Source organism: Phyllobates terribilis, unplaced genomic scaffold (assembly GCF_046119375.1).
Source record: "Phyllobates terribilis strain yellow unplaced genomic scaffold, ASM4611937v1 Scaffold_8__6_contigs__length_399053987, whole genome shotgun sequence".
Classification (NCBI taxonomy): Eukaryota; Metazoa; Chordata; class Amphibia; order Anura; family Dendrobatidae; genus Phyllobates; species Phyllobates terribilis.
This window is the reverse complement of record NW_027362768.1, coordinates 82,541,443-82,559,060: the sequence shown is the minus strand read 5'-3', so window position 1 is coordinate 82,559,060 and position 17,618 is coordinate 82,541,443. Positions and strand designations below refer to the sequence as shown.

General features: G+C 43.1%; 1 protein-coding gene across 5 annotated transcripts in view; it reads left to right on the top strand.

Moving 5' to 3' along the window:
- AGL (amylo-alpha-1,6-glucosidase and 4-alpha-glucanotransferase) overlaps positions 1 to 17,618 on the top strand; it is a 162,962-nt gene that overhangs the window by 90,574 nt on the left and 54,770 nt on the right. For 4 of the 5 annotated variants that reach the window (XM_073643068.1, XM_073643070.1, XM_073643067.1 and 1 more), the window contains 9 exons: positions 3,985 to 4,099; positions 4,194 to 4,317; positions 4,420 to 4,522; positions 5,897 to 5,994; positions 7,757 to 7,896; positions 9,796 to 9,983; positions 13,241 to 13,364; positions 15,448 to 15,611; positions 16,106 to 16,207. In XM_073643068.1, the coding sequence (XP_073499169.1) occupies positions 3,985 to 4,099; positions 4,194 to 4,317; positions 4,420 to 4,522; positions 5,897 to 5,994; positions 7,757 to 7,896; positions 9,796 to 9,983; positions 13,241 to 13,364; positions 15,448 to 15,611; positions 16,106 to 16,207 (1,158 nt within the window). Of the gene's footprint in view, positions 1 to 3,984; positions 4,100 to 4,193; positions 4,318 to 4,419; positions 4,523 to 5,896; positions 5,995 to 7,756; positions 7,897 to 9,795; positions 9,984 to 12,678; positions 12,803 to 13,240; positions 13,365 to 15,447; positions 15,612 to 16,105; positions 16,208 to 17,618 lie in introns of all 5 variants that reach the window. The other variant, XM_073643069.1, reaches the window with a different exon arrangement.

Below are 17,618 nucleotides of genomic sequence, written 5' to 3'. Positions count from 1 at the left end.
GAGATCCATCCCCTGCCCCTCCCCCCACCCCGCTGTACACTCAAACTGCGTATTAACATTAATTTTCATCATTACTGAGAAAAAATCCAGTTATGATTTTGGTGCACGAACAGTTATCGAACATAACCTCGAACAGCCGAATTTTTCTCAAATTGTTCGTGTTCGCCGACCGGCTCGAACACCGCCCAAAACAGCTCGAATTTGAGATTGGCGAACAGTTCGAGTAGAACAACGCTCATCTCTAATCTCTACAACAACTGTTAAGAGGAGACTTTGTGCAGCAGGTCTTCATGGTAAAATAGCTGCTAGGAAACCACTACTAAGGACAGGCAACAAGCAGAAGAGACTTGTTTGGGCTAAAGAACACAAGAAATGGACATTAGACCAGTGGAAATCTGTGCTTTGGTCTGATGAGTACAAATTTGAGATCTTTGGTCCCAACCACCGTGTCTTTGTGCGACGCAGAAAAGGTATACAGATGGACTCTACATGCCTGGTCCCCACCGTGAAGCATGGACGAGGAGGTGTTATGGTGTGGGGGTGCTTTGCTGGTGACACTGATGGGGATTTATTAAAAATTGAAGGCATACTGAACCAGCATCTTGCAGCGTCATGCTATTCCATCCAGTTTGCGTTTAGTTGGACCATCATTTATTTTTCAGCAGGACAATGACCCCAAACACACCTCCAGGCTGTTTAAGGGCTATTTGACCAATAAGGAGAGTGATGGGGTGCTACGCCAGATGACCTGGCCTCCACAGTCACCAGACCTGAACCCAATCGAGATGGTTTGGGGTGAGCTGGACCGCAGAGTGAAGGCAAAAGGGCCAACGAGTGCTAAGCATCTCTGGAAACTCCTTCAAGATTGTTGGAAGACCATTTCCGGTGACTACCTCTTGAAGCTCCTCAAGAGAATGCCAAGAGTGTGCAAAGCAGTCATGAAAGCAAAAGGTGGCTACTTTGAAGAACCTAGAATATAAGACATATTTTCAGTTGTTGCACACTTTTTTGTTAAGTATATAATTCCACATGTGTTAATTCATAGTTTTGATGCCTTCAGTGTGAATGTACAATTTTCATAGTCATGAAAGTACAGAAAAATCTTTAAATGAGAAGGTGTGTCCAAACTTTTGGTCTGTACTGTATCTCGACATATCGGTTATGGTAATAGACAAGAAACGCTTCGTAATCGCGAGGCTTATTGGGATCTTTGAACTAGACACCAGGATTCCCCTGGGTCTTAATCTTAGGAGAGAATTCATGTTGCACTACTAATCTTGGTATCTCAGTGTTTTTAACTTCACGTCACTCTCCGCAAGGAGAAATATTACCCCTAGATACCGATCTGACGCCTCTCATCCAGCCAAACCAGAACTGACACTTTGCACTGACGAGGTTCAGTACCCCGAAACACACTGTCTGCAAATTGAGTTTCTGGTCTTGGCTTTTTATCCTAAGTCATGTGATAAGGCTTGTTAAAGGGTCTCTATTGACTTTTAGGATTGCTACTTCCTGTAAGTGGCACTAGAGTTCTAGTCATCTTCCTGTCTGAAGAGACAGTTTGCATATTTCCCAGAGGAGCGCTGCTGCTTTAAAAGTCTCCTCACCTGACGTGCTTAACATGTCACTCTCCGCAAGGAGAAATATTACCCCTAGATACCAGCCTTTACATAGTAATTTTCCTCCTGCTGAAGTCCTACATTCCTCTTTCATTGCCCCATAAAGTATTATGCCAACAAAAGTGTCCCCCAAACACAGTATGATACCCCCATGATGAATTCGTCCACATTAGCCTCTACTTGCACAGTATAATGACCCTACTGTACCCCACCTCAACTCCCAAGGCAAAGTATGGTGATGCCAACACAGTATGATCCTCGAACTGTGACCCCTACGCAGCTTTCCATGCACTATAATGGGCCTACATACAGTATAATGGCCCCACACTGTATAATAGCCCGCACTAGCCCTCTAAACAGTATAATGGCCCCCACACAGTATGATGGACCCCACACAAACCTTCACACTGTTTAATTGGTTGCATACAGTATAATGGACCCCCACATATATCATAATGACCCCACATAGCCCTCCATATAGTATAATGCACTCCCAATGGTCCTCCATAGAATATAATGCTCTCCCCATGGTCCTCTATATAATAAAATGCTCTCTCCATTGTCCTCCATACAATATAATGCTTCTCCCCATGGTCCTCCATACAATATAATGCACCCCCCATGGTCCTCCATACAATATAATGCATCACCCATGGTCCTCCATATAATATCATGCACCCCCCATGGTACTCCATACAATATAATGCGTCCCCCATGGTCCTTCATACAATATAATGCACCCCCATGGTCCTCCGTACAGTATAATGCACCCCCCCCATGTTCCTCCGTACAGTATAATGCGCCCCCCCATGGTCCTCCACACAATTTAATGCACCCCCATGGTCCTCCATCCCATATAATGCTCCCACCATACTGTATTATGGCCATCGGTCACTGATTTAAAAAATAAATACAATACTCACCTCTACTGGTTATACCCGCTGTTCCAGTCTCCTCAGCGTGCGGTGGGAAGCGCCAGACATCTCAGAGCAGCGGGCGCCCTTGTATTGATGTCATCCTACCCGCTGCACTGAGACGTTAGACGCCAAGGAAGAATGAAGGGGGTGGAAGTGTCTGCTGATGCTCCCTCCTCCATCATCATTGCTTGCATGGGGCCTTCCCTCCGGCCGTCAGATTGATAAATGATGATAGAGGAGGGAGCATCAGCAGACACTTCCACCCCCATCATTCTGTGCAGGCGGGCAGGGGTTCTCCACTAGTAGGACAACCCCTTCTTGATCTAAATGTTTGGTCCCGATGCAATAATAAAGCTTATACTCCCCTCCCGTGCCGTTGCTGTTTCCGCAGTGTCAGCACTCGCGGTCCTGGGGTCCCCATGCGGTGTTGTGACATGTGACCCTGGCGCCCAATCAGCGCTGGTGTCATTGGCCCCGCCTTCTGTCAAATCGAACATGAAGAGGAAGTCCGGGCTGCGGCTGATCTCGGAATTCCTCTTCATGTTTAATTTGTCCGAAGACTGAGACAGTGAGGCCAGCGCTTATTGGGCACCAGGGTCACGACGTGTCATAAAAAACGCACGAGAGCTCCGTGACTGCGAGTAGTGGACGACTTCTTTAAGCTTGATTGATCGCTCCCTGTCTGTGAGACATCAGGCGCCAGGCAAATAAATTAGACAGTGAGCTGTCAATCAAGCGAAAGAGTGTGGACGGGGGCACAACTTGGGGAGGCCGCGGCTTTTTAAGTGCTCTGTCACATTGAAAGCACTTAACACCTCCTTTTTCATATGAGTGAAAACGCTATGTACTGAGGAATACAGCAACAGATAGAAGATATAAAGGTGCTGATGGATTTACACTCCAAAGCCTTGCATGCACGTATATGCAGTGTGGGTGGAGGGGTTGATATTACTGACAGGGCTCATTCATATAACCGTATTTTATGATTTTATGCTGTCCGTATGCAAAACAGCCAACTGCTGAGCTGGGCACAATGTGTGAAAACATAGGTCAAGAAAAGTGATCAGTCTGTGATTCATTGAACTTGTAACGTTGCCAAACCTGAAATCTGCGGGGCTCCGGGTCTTGGCAGGTCACTATTCCCCAGACCAAAAGCCTTGGCCGCTCCTGTTTGGTGATGTCTGATTTTCAGTGTGATACAATGTACATGCCTCGATGAGTACATAGAATGTTATAGCGTATCTGAGCATGAAATATTGATATATTAGGTGTGGCTTCTGGAATAAAAGCAAGATAAGGCGATTGTATGTAAACACCTCTGCAGGAAAGAGTGTTTGCATTGTGCAAAGCAATGGGGCAAAAATGTGTGTATTACAGGATGGTCCACAGACCCAACCCCATGCCTCTGATATGCCGTGACCCCCTCATTTATGTTATGCTTCTTGCAGAATATCCGCGGCATCATATGGGAAGAGATATATCCGAAACTCAAACTCTGGGAGTTTTACCAAGTCAACGTGGCTAAAGCTGTGGAGCAGTTCGGAGCCCTGCTCACCTCTGGTGGTAAGGAGGCCACGTACATTACTTATACAGAGCAAAGCCGTATTCAGTCACACACTCCACAACACAGAGCAGGGCTTATGTATTTGTACCGCAGGTGCCCAGAGGCTGGGAGCAAAGTCTGATAAAAAGCAGTTAGTGATTGTCCAGGACCCAGAATATAGACGCTTCGGAAGCACCGTTGATATGGACACCGCTCTCAGTACTTTCGTACCAAACAGGTTGGTGTCAGTTTTCAGAATAGATAGTTAGATTTTATGCAGATTTATTTTTAGTTTACCATTATATTTGTAGACTCATGTGTACCTTATTTGTGATCGCAGTAATGGGCCCGCAGCTATAGAAGAATGCTGCAACTGGCTCCGCAAGAGGCTGGAAGAACTTAATGCTGAGAAGCACCGACAGATCAACTTCCACCATGAACAGGTCTCTTTAGAAATGTCAGCATGATATTAAAAGGAACTTGTCATTAGATTCGTTCCACCAGAGAAAACATAGTTTGATAACCTATCCGGGATGTCATTGGGACAGTCACATCTCTCCCTATAATCCCCCGCTGGCTTCTTCCTGCACCGCACCAAGTGTTTGTCAGGTCTCTCCTATGTATGTGAATCCTACAAATACATGGAGTCAATCGTCCACCAAAGTTAATAGACAAAAAAGTTTATTGAGAATATCAAAAGTAAATGGCATAAAACATACATTACCAGAGTATATATATACATATACAATATACAAATAAGAGGTCACTAAATAGACAGTATATGGGGCTGCCAGCGGGTGATCTTACATAGGTAGTAATGGGTGAGATATTAGTTCTCAAATACTGATAGTCTATTTAGTGACCTCTCATTTGTATATTATCTATGCTTACTTCAGTCTATCGGCTTTGTGACTGGTATAGTCTTTACATGTTTTCATATATGAATTAACAATAACTTGTACTAATACTGCCCCCATTATATTATATGTGTAGACCTTGTGCCTTTTTCACCTGAGTCTTCACTACAGATTTTATTACTACTCTATTAATGTATGTTTTATGCCACTTACTTTTGATATTCTCAATAAACTTTTTTGTCTATTAATTTTGGTGGACGATTGACTCCATGTTTTTTGTAGGATTTATTATTAGCTCTAGGAAGGAGTCGCCCACCTTATATAGTTTGGCCATTTTTTGGCACATGGCTTTTCAATTTTTTTCATACTATATTATCAGTTTGGATGATATGGATCTCTCCCATGTATGTGCATAGGGAAGGACCTGTCAATCATCTGAAGCGGAAGCCGGCTGATGATGTAAGGAACTTACCTTCATGCGCTGCACCTTTCGATTGTTTTTTCCTAACTTGTGACATATTATTAAAGGTCTAGAGAAGTAACTACAGCACAGAACTTGGAGATCACAGCTGTATATATGTGCTGCGGTACATCTATAGTTACATTAGCCATTTCCATCTAAAACTTTTAGATCTATTAAAGTCTAAAGCTGTGTGGGTATGATTGTTGGATGTGATGAATCAATACAGCAATGTCCATTAAGCTCTGTCATAGTCGTATATATGGGAGTTGACCCGACTTCTTGCAGTTTTACCCTTAAAATGACACAATATTACTGCTGCTTCTTTACAAGTTTTCTAGTGTGGCATATATTATATAAATCCTCCGTGCATCACATCTCAGCAACACCTTTCCATTTGTCCTATTGTGGCATATGGACAGTATAGAGGGTGGTGCTGCCCCCTAAGTTTCTCCTTAGAGTGCACATTTTACATTTTGTTTATGTCTTCTTGCATTTAGGCAGTGAATTGCATTTTGGGGACCATGACATATGAACGTTTGGCAAATCAAGGTCCAAGGCTTGGAGCCATAACTAGGAAAGATCCTATTGTTACCAGGTAACGGCTATTAAACAGGATTGTTGGGAATCTGTCTCATCAGGTATCCGATTTTCACATACAAGTGCTATCCATGTTTTCACAGATAGCACTCGTACCTGTGATAGTCTATGGGGTCATTCACATGTCCGTGGTTTTTCGCGGATTGAGAAAATTAGGAGTCATGTCCAATTTGAACCCAAGGGTCGGATTAAAATCGGCAATGCAGTCAGTGGGTCCTTGAAAAAAATCGGATCACACTTGGATGAGTGAGGTCCAATCTTCATGGACTGTCAGAGTGGAGAAGGTGGGGAAATTTTTTATTTCTCTACATACGAGAAAAACGGATGACACTGAGACCACACTCTGATCAAAAGCTGATCATAATAATTGGTCCGTTTATCTTGTACGTGGAAAAGTCGGGCGAGTGAATGAGCCCTTCAGCTGTGAACTGATATCAAGATTATCCCAGATCCTATATACATGGCTACCATTTTTGCTATCTGAACAGTGATTCTCCAAAGGTCGCAATGACTTTTTAATTGATCTTAATTATTGAGCTATTCAGGTGTTACTAGTGTATTTCATGTTCAGTAAGGATATTGAGTCCATTAAAAGTTTTGTTCCGTCATTTTCTCTGTCCATTCAGGAGTCTCACCGATCCAAAACTTTGCTCCTGTCACTCATAGTACAAGTATGTCGCTGCTAATCAGCACAATACTTTTTATATGTGAGCCACGGAATACAAACGGCTTGAAGAGAGTGAGAAAAAAAGTTTTAAAAAATATGAGAAAAACCATAAAAATTCCAGTAACTCCTCGTTTGCCTATCCAAAAATAAAGACAGTAAAATAAGCGTATTTGGTATTGCTACATCTCGTAAAAGTCAGATTTATCAAAATATAAAATCATTTAACCCAGAAGATAAATGCTGCAAACAAAACAAAATCAAAATGCCAGAATTGATATTTTTGGCTGCTATACCTTCCCCCCCAAAATACAATAAAAACTTTGTGAATACCCCAAAATAGTACCAATAAAAAGTACAGATCGTCACAAAAAAACAAACAAACCCTTACACAGCTCCATCAACAGAAAAATCATAAAGTTATGGGTCTCAGAAAGTGGTGACACAAACCAAATTGTATTTTTTTTTTACAAAGTTCAGAACTTTTCGAGCTGCTAAAATAATATATATATGTGTATGTATGTGTATATATATATATATATATATGTATATATAAAAAAATTTGGTATTGTTGTAATTGTACTGACCCGGAGTAACATATTACAATGCTGTTTTGACCTCACAGTGAACACCATAAAACTGAAACCCTAACAATAATGGCCTTATTGCAATTTTTAACCATTTCACAATTTTTTTAAATGTAGAGTGAATGGTGTCATTGAAAACTATAACTCATCCCACGAATAACAAGTTATGTGGAGGGAAAAATGTAATAGTTATGGCTCTTGGAAGACAGGGAAGCAAAAGCGAAATCTCCAAAACTGCGTCCGGGGTTTTTAAAGTTGCATAAAAGTGACCCAGCTGCTACTTTTCACCCTAATGTTAATGCTGATGTCTATGTATTTACGTCCTGTATTTATAGCTATTCGCTTTTTACTCTTTTGAATACTACGCACATTTACATTAACTTGCACTATATTTTTGTCGGAGAAATCATTTATTTTGTGGTGTCGGACTTTTTTGGGTTGTTTCATTAGTCACTGACGTTATAGTCTAGTCCAGACCTTGCAGTGAAACGTATTATTTTTCTTTTTAGCTATTTCACTTTCCCATTTGGAAAAATGACCTTAGAAGAGGAGGAGCCGCTCATGCACCAGCCCGACAAAGGATGCTACTTCATGGCTCACAATGGCTGGGTCATGGGGGATGATCCTCTGCGAAATTTTGCTGGACCAGGTACAGTTCAATTCACTGCGTACTGTAGATGTCGCTCTGAAATATTCTGATATATGACCTTTTTTTGCATTAATGACTTAATTGGTTTTGGAAATTGGCTGCAGAATCTAAAGTTGGAACTATTATTATACTGAAATTGTACAAGATGCTGGAGGGAATCAGCACTGAGTAGAATACAGTGGGTACGGAAAGTATTCAGACCCCTTTATTTTTTTTCACTCTTTGTTTCATTGCAGCCATTTGGTAAATTCTAAAAAGTTCATTTTTTTTCTCATTAAAGTACACTCTGCGTCCCATCTTGACTGAAAAAAAACAGAAATGTAGAAATTTTTGCAAATTTCTTAAAAAAGAAAAACTGAAATATCACATGGTCATAAGTATTCAGACCCTTTGCTCAGACACTCATATTTAAGTCACATGCTGTCCATTTCCTTGTGATCCTCCTTGAGATGGTTCTACTCCTTCATTGGAGTCCAGCTGTGTTTAATTAAACTGCTAGGACTTGATTTGGAAAGGCACACACCTGTCTATATAAGACCTCACAGCTCACAGTGCATGTCAGACAGAATGAGAATCATGAGCTCAAAGGAACTGGAGCTCAGAGACAGAATTGTGGCAAGGCACAGATCTGGCCAAGCTTACAAAAGAATTTCTGCATTACTCAAGGTTCCTAAGAGCACAGTGGCCTCCATAATCCTTAAATGGAAGAAGTTTGGGACCACCAGAAGTCTTCCTAGACCAGACCATCCAGCCAAACTGAGCAATCGTGGGAGAAGAGCCTTGGTGAGAGAGGTAAAGAAGAACCCCAATATCACTGTCGCTGAGCTCCAGAGATGCAGTAGGGAGATAGTTGACTTTGTGGAACTTTCTCCTATCACTGCAGCCCTCCACCACTTGGGCCTTTATGGCAGAGTGACCCGACGGAAGCCTCTCCTCAGTGCAAGACATGAAATCTCGCATAGAGTTTGCTCAAAAACACATGAAGGATGCCCAGACTATGAGAAATAAGATTTTCTTGTCTGATGAGACGAAGATAGAACTGTTTGGTGATAATTCTAAACGGTATGTGTGGAGAAAACCAGGCACTGCTCATCACCTGCCCAATACAATCCCAACAGTGAATCATGGCGGTGGGAGCATCATGCTATGTGGGTGTTTTTCAGCTGCAGGGACAGGACGACTGGTTGCAATTGATGGAAACACTAATGCTGCCAAGTACAGAGATATCCTGGATGAAAACCTCTTCCAGAGTGCTCTGGACCTCAGACTTGGCCAAAGGTTCACCTTCCAACAAGACAATGACCCTAAGCACACAGCTAAAATAACAAAGGAGTTGCTTCAGAACAACTCTGTGACCATTCTTGACTGGCCCAGCCAGAGCCCTGACCTAAACCCAATTGAGCATCTCTGGAGAGACCTGAAAATGGCTGTCCATCAACGTTCACCATCCAACCTGACGGAACTGGAGAGGATCAGACAGGAAGAATGGCAGAGGATCCCCAAATCCAGGTGTGAAAAACTTGTTGCATCGTTCCCAAGAAGACTCATGGCTGTACTAGCTCAAAAGGGTGCTTCTACTCAATACTGAGAAAAGGGTCTGAATACTTATGACCATGTGATATTTCAGTTTCTCTTTTTTAATAAATTTGCAAAAATTTCTACATTTCTGCTTTTTTTTCAGTCAAGATGGGGTGCAGAGTATACTTTAATGAGAAAAAAAGGGACTTTTTAGAATTTACCAAATGGCTGCAATGAAACAAAGAGTGAAACATTTAAAGGGGTCTGAATACTTTCCGTACCCACTGCATATTGATATTGCCTCTTGCTGTGCCTACGTTTCCTAGTGAGTATTACACATGGCTGCCCATATAATAGCTGGTAATGATCCTTTCTTCCTAGATTCCAACGTGTACCTGCGCAGAGAGCTGATCTGCTGGGGGGACAGCGTGAAGCTGCGTTATGGTGACAAGCCATCAGACTGTCCATATCTATGGGATCATATGAAGAAATACACAGAAATCACTGCCACATACTTCCATGGAGTCCGACTCGATAACTGCCATTCTACCCCTATTCACGTGGCCGAGGTAGGCAGCGCTGCATATGGCAGAATGCAAAGCATCAGGTGCGATGTGTGTGTGACACGTGAGTGTCAGTGGTGATTCCTAGACCATCGTCTAATATGGCCAATTAACCCCTTTCAGCACATAGTGCTGGAGCATTTTTCCAGGTTCATATCACTGAGGCTAACATTCTTAGTGACACATATCAGGGACGTTTTAACAGTAGTTAAAATTCATTTCATAATTGCAATTCCCCCAAGCTTCCATGTCAGAAGGATAGTGTCCCAGGCAGCGTATTCTCTGCTAGCAAAATTGCCCGCAATAATGGAAAACTTACTTTCCTTGTCTAATATTTATGCAGGTTCTCTATACTTTACATTTCAATCTAAAGGAGGGGAGTTTAACGAGGTTTCGAAAGAGATGTTACTTAAAATTTAGAAATCTTTCTTTCATAGGCTATAAAAATGCAAACAGAGTATTACTTACCCACCCTCCCCAGGTCTAACTGCCCGGTCTCTGCTGTTTGTCTTCAGTACTGTCATCATGTGAGTTCAGCAGCTTGTGCTGTGTACATGGGCTGAGCCGCTTTGTTCACTGATTGTCTGCAGCGCTGTTGAGGTGACATAAGTGCTTCAAACAAACAGCAGAGAACAGGGCAGTGACAAAGAGCTGGTGCTGGACCTGAGGAGGTTGGTTAAGAAATACTCTGTGTCTTTTATAGACATTGCAGAATATGAAATAGAGGTTGTAGCGTTTCAGAAAACCTTCTCAGTGTGTGCACATGCTATGTACATGCTTTGATATATATACATTTTTAAATGTGGCTGCTCACATAAGAAAATATGTTTGGTTGTTCCATCATCTGAGAATGCAGCCATGGATGAACATCCGCACTAGCACACCGTTCACACTGGGGACTTTGTGACACCTGTTCTCATGATTGGGAGAGGGCGCCAGCAGTTAGACAGTCATTGTTCCTCATTTCTAACCCATCCCGTTGATAATTGATTGAGGTTTAGTCAGAAGACCCCTTTAAGTAAATTGATCAGTGTGTAAGTTGTAATTGACAAGGGAAGACCTGATAATCAAATGTTTTCCCGGTAACATTTGCCAATTCCATGGCGGTCAGTATAACAAATAACCAGCCTGGGTGCCCCGGAGGAAGAGCCTTTTTTTAATGTGACGTTGGCTCATAGCAGAGGACCCCAAGCAGAGATCTCATTCTATGACGTCCATATAAACTAATGGGGTATATGGATGGGAATTGTCAGAGTGCCGGTGATAATGTGCACAGACATAGCCCAGGATATGCGCTATAGGATATGAATATGTGGTCACCGCTTATACGGGGTAGGCCATTTATATGGATACACCTAAATTAAATGGGAATGGTTGGTGATATCAACTTCCTGTTTGTGGCACATTAGTATATGGGAGGGGGAAAACTTTTCCAGATGGGTGGTCACCGTGGCGGCCATTTTGAAGTCGGCCATTTTGGATCCAACTTTATTTTTCTCAATGGGAAGAGGGTCATGTGACACATCAAACTTATTGAGAATTTCATAAGAAAAACAATGGTGTGCTCGGTTTTAACGTAACTTTATTCTTTCATGAGTTTTTTACAAGTTTATGACCACTTATAAAATGTGTTCAAAGTGCTGCCCATTGTGTTGGATTGTCAATGCAACCCTCTTCTCCCACTCTTGACACACTGATAGCAACACCGCAGAAGAAATGCTAGCACAGGCTTCCAGTATCCGTTGTTTCAGATGCTGCACATCTCGTATCTTGATGGTATGGTGTTGTATATGGGGTACAAAGATAGTGGGGCCATTCTTCATCAATGGAAACCTCAATGCCACTGGATATCTGATATTGCTACATGATGATGTGTTGCCCTCTTTATGCACTGATGATGGCACGTTCCCTGAGTTTTTCCAACAAGATGGTGCACCACCACACTATGGGTGTCAGGTCCGAGCATTCCTACATGAACAGTTTCCTGGAAAGTGAATTGGTCGTCTTGGGCCAGTTGAATGGCCACCAAGGTCTCCCAATCTGACCCCCTTAGACTTTTATCTTTGGGGTCATCTGAAGGCAACTGTCTATGCTGTGAAGATACGAGATGTGCAGCATCTGAAACAACGGATACTGGAAGCCTGTGCTAGCATTTCTTCTGCGGTGTTGCTATCAGTGTGTCAAGAGTGGGAGAAGAGGGTTGCATTGACAATCCAACACAATGGGCAGCACTTTGAACACATTTTATAAGTGGTCATAAACTTGTAAAAAACTCATGAAAGAATAAAGTTACATTAAAACCAAGCACACCATTGTTTTTCTTATGAAATTCTCAATAAGTTTGATGTGTCACATGACCCTCTTCCCATTGAAAAAAATAAAGTTGGATTCAAAATGGCCGCCACGGTCACCAGCCATCTGGAAAAGTTTTCCCCCTCCCATATACTAATGTGCCACAAACAGGAAGTTGATATCACCAACCATTCCCATTTAATTTAGGTGTATCCATATAAATGGCCCACCCTGTAGTATGAACGAGTGCTTATATATGTGATATACGGTTCCTGCACTTCACGTTTGTATTAATCTCCCTCCTGTAATATGGCTGATATGAAGCACTCTTATGTCTGTAGAGAAGTAAATGTAAGAGCCGTATAACCTGTGTGTGAACAGTGTCATACGTAGCACTTTGTATCTGTAGGAAATGCTGGCCGCAGCCCGGTCAGTCAGGCCCAATCTGTATGTGATTGCTGAGCTCTTCACAGGCAGTGAATATATCGACAATGTGTTTGTCAACCGCCTGGGGATAACCAGCCTCATCCGAGGTATCTGCTCGCCGAGCTGCTGCTCTGGAGAATGTTAATGCTGCATTCAATTACTAAATGCTGCCATGTTTTTCTTTTTCTCCCCATAACTCTCTGCTCCTTGCTGTTTTCTCCCATCTCCCATTGACTGCTGTGTGTGCATGGACACGACCTCCATGTCCACCCTGACCACATCTGTGCCTGGCACGTCACCTCCCCTATTCCTTCTCTTCCCACCACGTCTTTCCTTCCTGTCTCATCTTCTTTCTTTTTTTCTGTCTTTCTGTTTTTCTTTTTATTCTTCCTCTTTGTTTCACCTTTTTTTACTCCTTTCTTTTTGTTCTTTCTTCATTTTTCTTTTTTGTATTTTGCACTTTTTCTTGTCGGTCCTTATCCTCTGCGCCTTGCGTTCTTGCACGCTCCCTCTCTTGTTCCTCTTGCGTTTCCTGCTACTTGTAGTACTTGCTGGATGCTGCTCGGACGCTGCGCCCGGACTTGTATGTAGTGGCTGAGCTGTTCACGGGGAGCGAGGATCTGGACAATGTGTTTGTCACTAGGCTGGGCATTAGCTCCCTCATACGAGGTAGGCTGCTGGTTTTCGGCATGCATTAATTCTGCTACGACTTCTGCTTTTCTAACTGGATAATCCCAATGTGACATCTGTAATCCCGCTCTGTAATTCTGTAACATAAATCTGCTGATATCGTAAAGTTTGCTACATGATAGACTCCTTACACTCACAATAGGATTTACTGTTCAATATCAACATCAGATTATAGTGTAGAAACCTTTATGTTCCACCCCAGGAAGACCCAAATCTGTGCAGAACTTCCCGTTTATGGGGAAGGTTTGCATGAACGTCACTTTTTTTTTAGATCAGGACATGTGTTAATTTGCTGGAATTGTTCCTGAAAATTCGTGACAGTTCCGACAAATTTAAGACATTTGATAACTATGCTTTTAGAAAGGGAGTCTGATATAATACACACTCATAGAGGACGAACAGTGGCGACACAGACAGGAGAGGCCCCTGGGCAAGAACAGTGTATGGGCCCCTGCAGTCCGATATCTCATCATTATGCACAATTGCCTATGTTTGGAGGTGTTAGTGGCCCCCTGACCTCTTGGGCCCCTGTGCGATTACATAGGTTGCAACAGTTATCTGTCCGCCCCTGAGTGCATACCCACCTAAGCATGGCCTCAGTCACATGTCTCTATGGCTCTGTAGTACGAAGCCATAAACCCTCCATATTCTGCCGTATGGTGCCTTTGTATAGCACTGTATTGCAGAGATAAAGGTCCCCTATTACAACTCCATTCAACTCTAAGATTGTACAGTGCTAAAGTAAAAACATGTGCTGGAGGCATAAGCCCCCCATAAACGTCAGACAGCGGTCAGCTGGACTATGGCATGGTCGATCGTACGGACGGCAGCCATCTCGCCCAATTCTCCCATACACAGAGGCGCCCACTCTGCCATACACAGTACACTATCGGCCATCAACATCAGCAGCTTCTGCCGACATTGGTCTAGTGGGTATGGGGGCGAACAAGGATTTTTTATCTTATTTGTATCAGTCATTGCTACTTTTTGCATTAACCCGATCCCAGCATTTAAAGGGTGCTGGTTTGGGGTTTTATAGAGAGAACACAAGGTATGGCTGTATGACCACCCATTCCAGAATCCCTGATAACACATATGGAACGACTGGCCTCTATTAGTCATTGCCGTCATACTACATAAGGCTCCGAGCAAAGGTGACGTAGCCTTAAATGCCCCAAACACATTAGATGGTTCTGCCCACAGCTATCCCCCCATACACATTAGATGGTTCTGCCCACAGCTATCCCCCCATACACATTAGATGGTTCTGCCCACAGCTATCCCCCCATACACATTAGATGGTTCTGCTCACAGCTATCCCCCCATACACATTAGATGGTTCTGCCCACAGCTATCTCCCCATACACATTAGATGGTTCTGCCCACAGCTATCTCCCCCCATACACATTAGATGGTTCTGCCCACAGCTATCCCCCCATACACATTAGATGGTTCTGCCCACAGCTATCCCCCCATACACATTAGATGGTTCTGCTCACAGCTATCCCCCCATACACATTAGATGGTTCTGCTCACAGCTATCCCCCCATACACATTAGATGGTTCTGCCCACAGCTATCTCCCCATACACATTAGATGGTTCTGCCCACAGCTATCTCCCCCCATACACATTAGATGGTTCTGCCCACAGCTATCCCCCCATACACATTAGATGGTTCTGCCCACAGCTATCTCCCCCCATACACATTAGATGGTTCTGCCCACAGCTATCCCCCCATACACATTAGATGGTTCTGCTCACAGCTATATATAGGAATATATATGGAAATTGCTGATTAAATATACACATAAAACACTGGAATACTACAAATTATATCAGCATATCTTTTAAACTCATAGCTGTGATAGAAATACATAGGTGTCACCATAATAGCATTATAATAGCACAGTACACTACTAAATTCCGAGTTCCTCCAGTGCGTGCACCAGTCTTATGGGCTGCTGCTTAATCATTCACCATCTAGGTGGTTTTTTTATATTCTCCATATCTGTGACATCTCTACTTAATAAGTTGTAAGGTAGAAGGTTCTTTTCTCCGCAGAGGCCATGAGTGCATACAACAGCCATGAGGAAGGCCGGCTGGTATACCGCTATGGGGGGGAACCAGTGGGGTCCTTCGTACAGCCGTCGCTCCGACCGCTCGTCCCTGGAATCGCTCACGCACTGTTCATGGATGTTACACATGACAACGAGAGTCCCATCACAGTAAGAATCTTCTCATTCATTATTCAGTAATCAGTATAGAAAGGAACATATAGTGGTTGTATGAGGCTGAAAAAGAATTATATAGAAACTGTATGGCAGTATAATGGGGGCATTTCATGGCAGTATTACAAGGAACCCATCAGCACTATTTTACTACTCAAACTAGTGGTAAGGCTGTATAGGTCATAGAGTAGTGATAACAATTATCCCTGTTTTGTCAGCACTGAGCCAGTGTGTGAATCCATATGTAAATTAGCCTGGAAGTGCACGTAGACATGCACTGTGGGCATGTTCATGCATTTTGGGTGCACTGACACGCCCCAGGGCACTTACACTTGGCTTCATATTCAATATCTTCAATATCATCAGCCTCTTCCTGAACAGCAGGCGCCTTGCCAGCTATAACCTGCAAAGTTGAAGATATAAATGGCAAATGTGTAGCAAGTGTGAATCTGTATCACGTCCCAGTGATGTAACCGCCTCTTGTCTTCCAGCATCGATCTGCTTTTGACTCATTGCCCAGTTCAGCCATTGTGTCTATGGCATGCTGTGCCACTGGGAGCACACGGGGATATGATGAGCTGGTGCCACATCAGGTGGGTTATTACATGTCACATCTGTGTAAAAGATCTGTATCTGTGTGATAAATATCGCAGACATCTGGATTGAATTAAAGAGATAAATGGCGCATGGAGGTCCACAGAGCATTGTATTTTCTATCTTTTTGTTTTGGTGGTGTTTAGTTCCATAATTTTATAAGGTTCAATGTAGACTTGAAGGGGTACTCTGGGGAGATAAAAAAAATGTTGTACTGTGCCTGCCCTCCTAAATTATAACGATTAGTGTTGAGCGAACATGCTCGACACTGCTCGGTACTCGCCCGAGCATCACGCTACTCGGGATGTTCGGCGAGCCCCGAGCATTTCCGGGTTACTCGGGCGGAAGCTCGGGTCTCCGCCCTCCATGTTTGGCGCTCTTTACAGAGCCAATGAACATGCAGGGATTGCCTGCCAGTCACTGTAATGCTGCAGTCATGTTGGTTGTGGGCATTACAGTGATTGGCTGGCCGCACAGCGTCACCTCGAGTATTTAAAACCGGGCGCCGCCATCTTGGACACAGTCGCTCCGGATTAGACAGTGTAGGGACAGCGCTGCTGATTTAGGGAGAGATATAAACTGCGAAATAGTTAGTGTAGGGTCTGTAAAGGCTGCCAGAACAAACAAACAGTCCTTCTCAGGACTAATATCCATCCCAGATACCAGGCAGGCAGGCTGTATAGGAGACACAGTGGTTATACCAGCAAACGCTGCATTACAGTCCTGTGTGCTTCTGTTGCTGAAATTGCTGGACTTAGCACCAGGTGTCGGGGGCCAGGAAAAATCCTTTTTTTTCATCTAAATCCTCCTTTTTTTTCCTCCTTCACACTGTACAAATACCCGTCTTATTAACCTTTTGGTGTGTCCCCCTCCCCCCCAAAAAAAAGCGTGTCTCTGATTTTTCAGACACAAATATAACTGTTGAAAATAGTCTGGTGTAGGCTAGAGAAACAGAAGTGTTGTTTTGCACTTCCACGGTTCAAACCTCTGTATTATCCATTTTGGGCCATTTGTATCTAAACAAAAAAAACGTTTGAGTGTGTCGCTCACTGTTCAGCCGCAAATATCTTTATTTAAAAAAGTGTGGTATACCCCAGTAAACAATAACTGTGGTTTTGCCATCCCACGGTAAAAAATCTCTATTATTCAGGTTTTGGTATATTTTCCGTAAAGAAAAACAGTAGTGTCTCCTGACTGTTGTGACACAAAAATATATCTGTTGAAAATAGTCTTGTGTAGGCCCGACATCCCAGTGTGGTTTCGCAGTTCCACGGGTCAAATCGCTGTACTATCCAGTTTTGGGCCTTTGGTATCTAAAAAAAAAGTAGTTTGAGTGTGTCGCTCACTGTCCAGCCGCAAATATCTCTATTTAAAAAAGTGTGGTATACCCCAGTAAACAATAACTGTGGT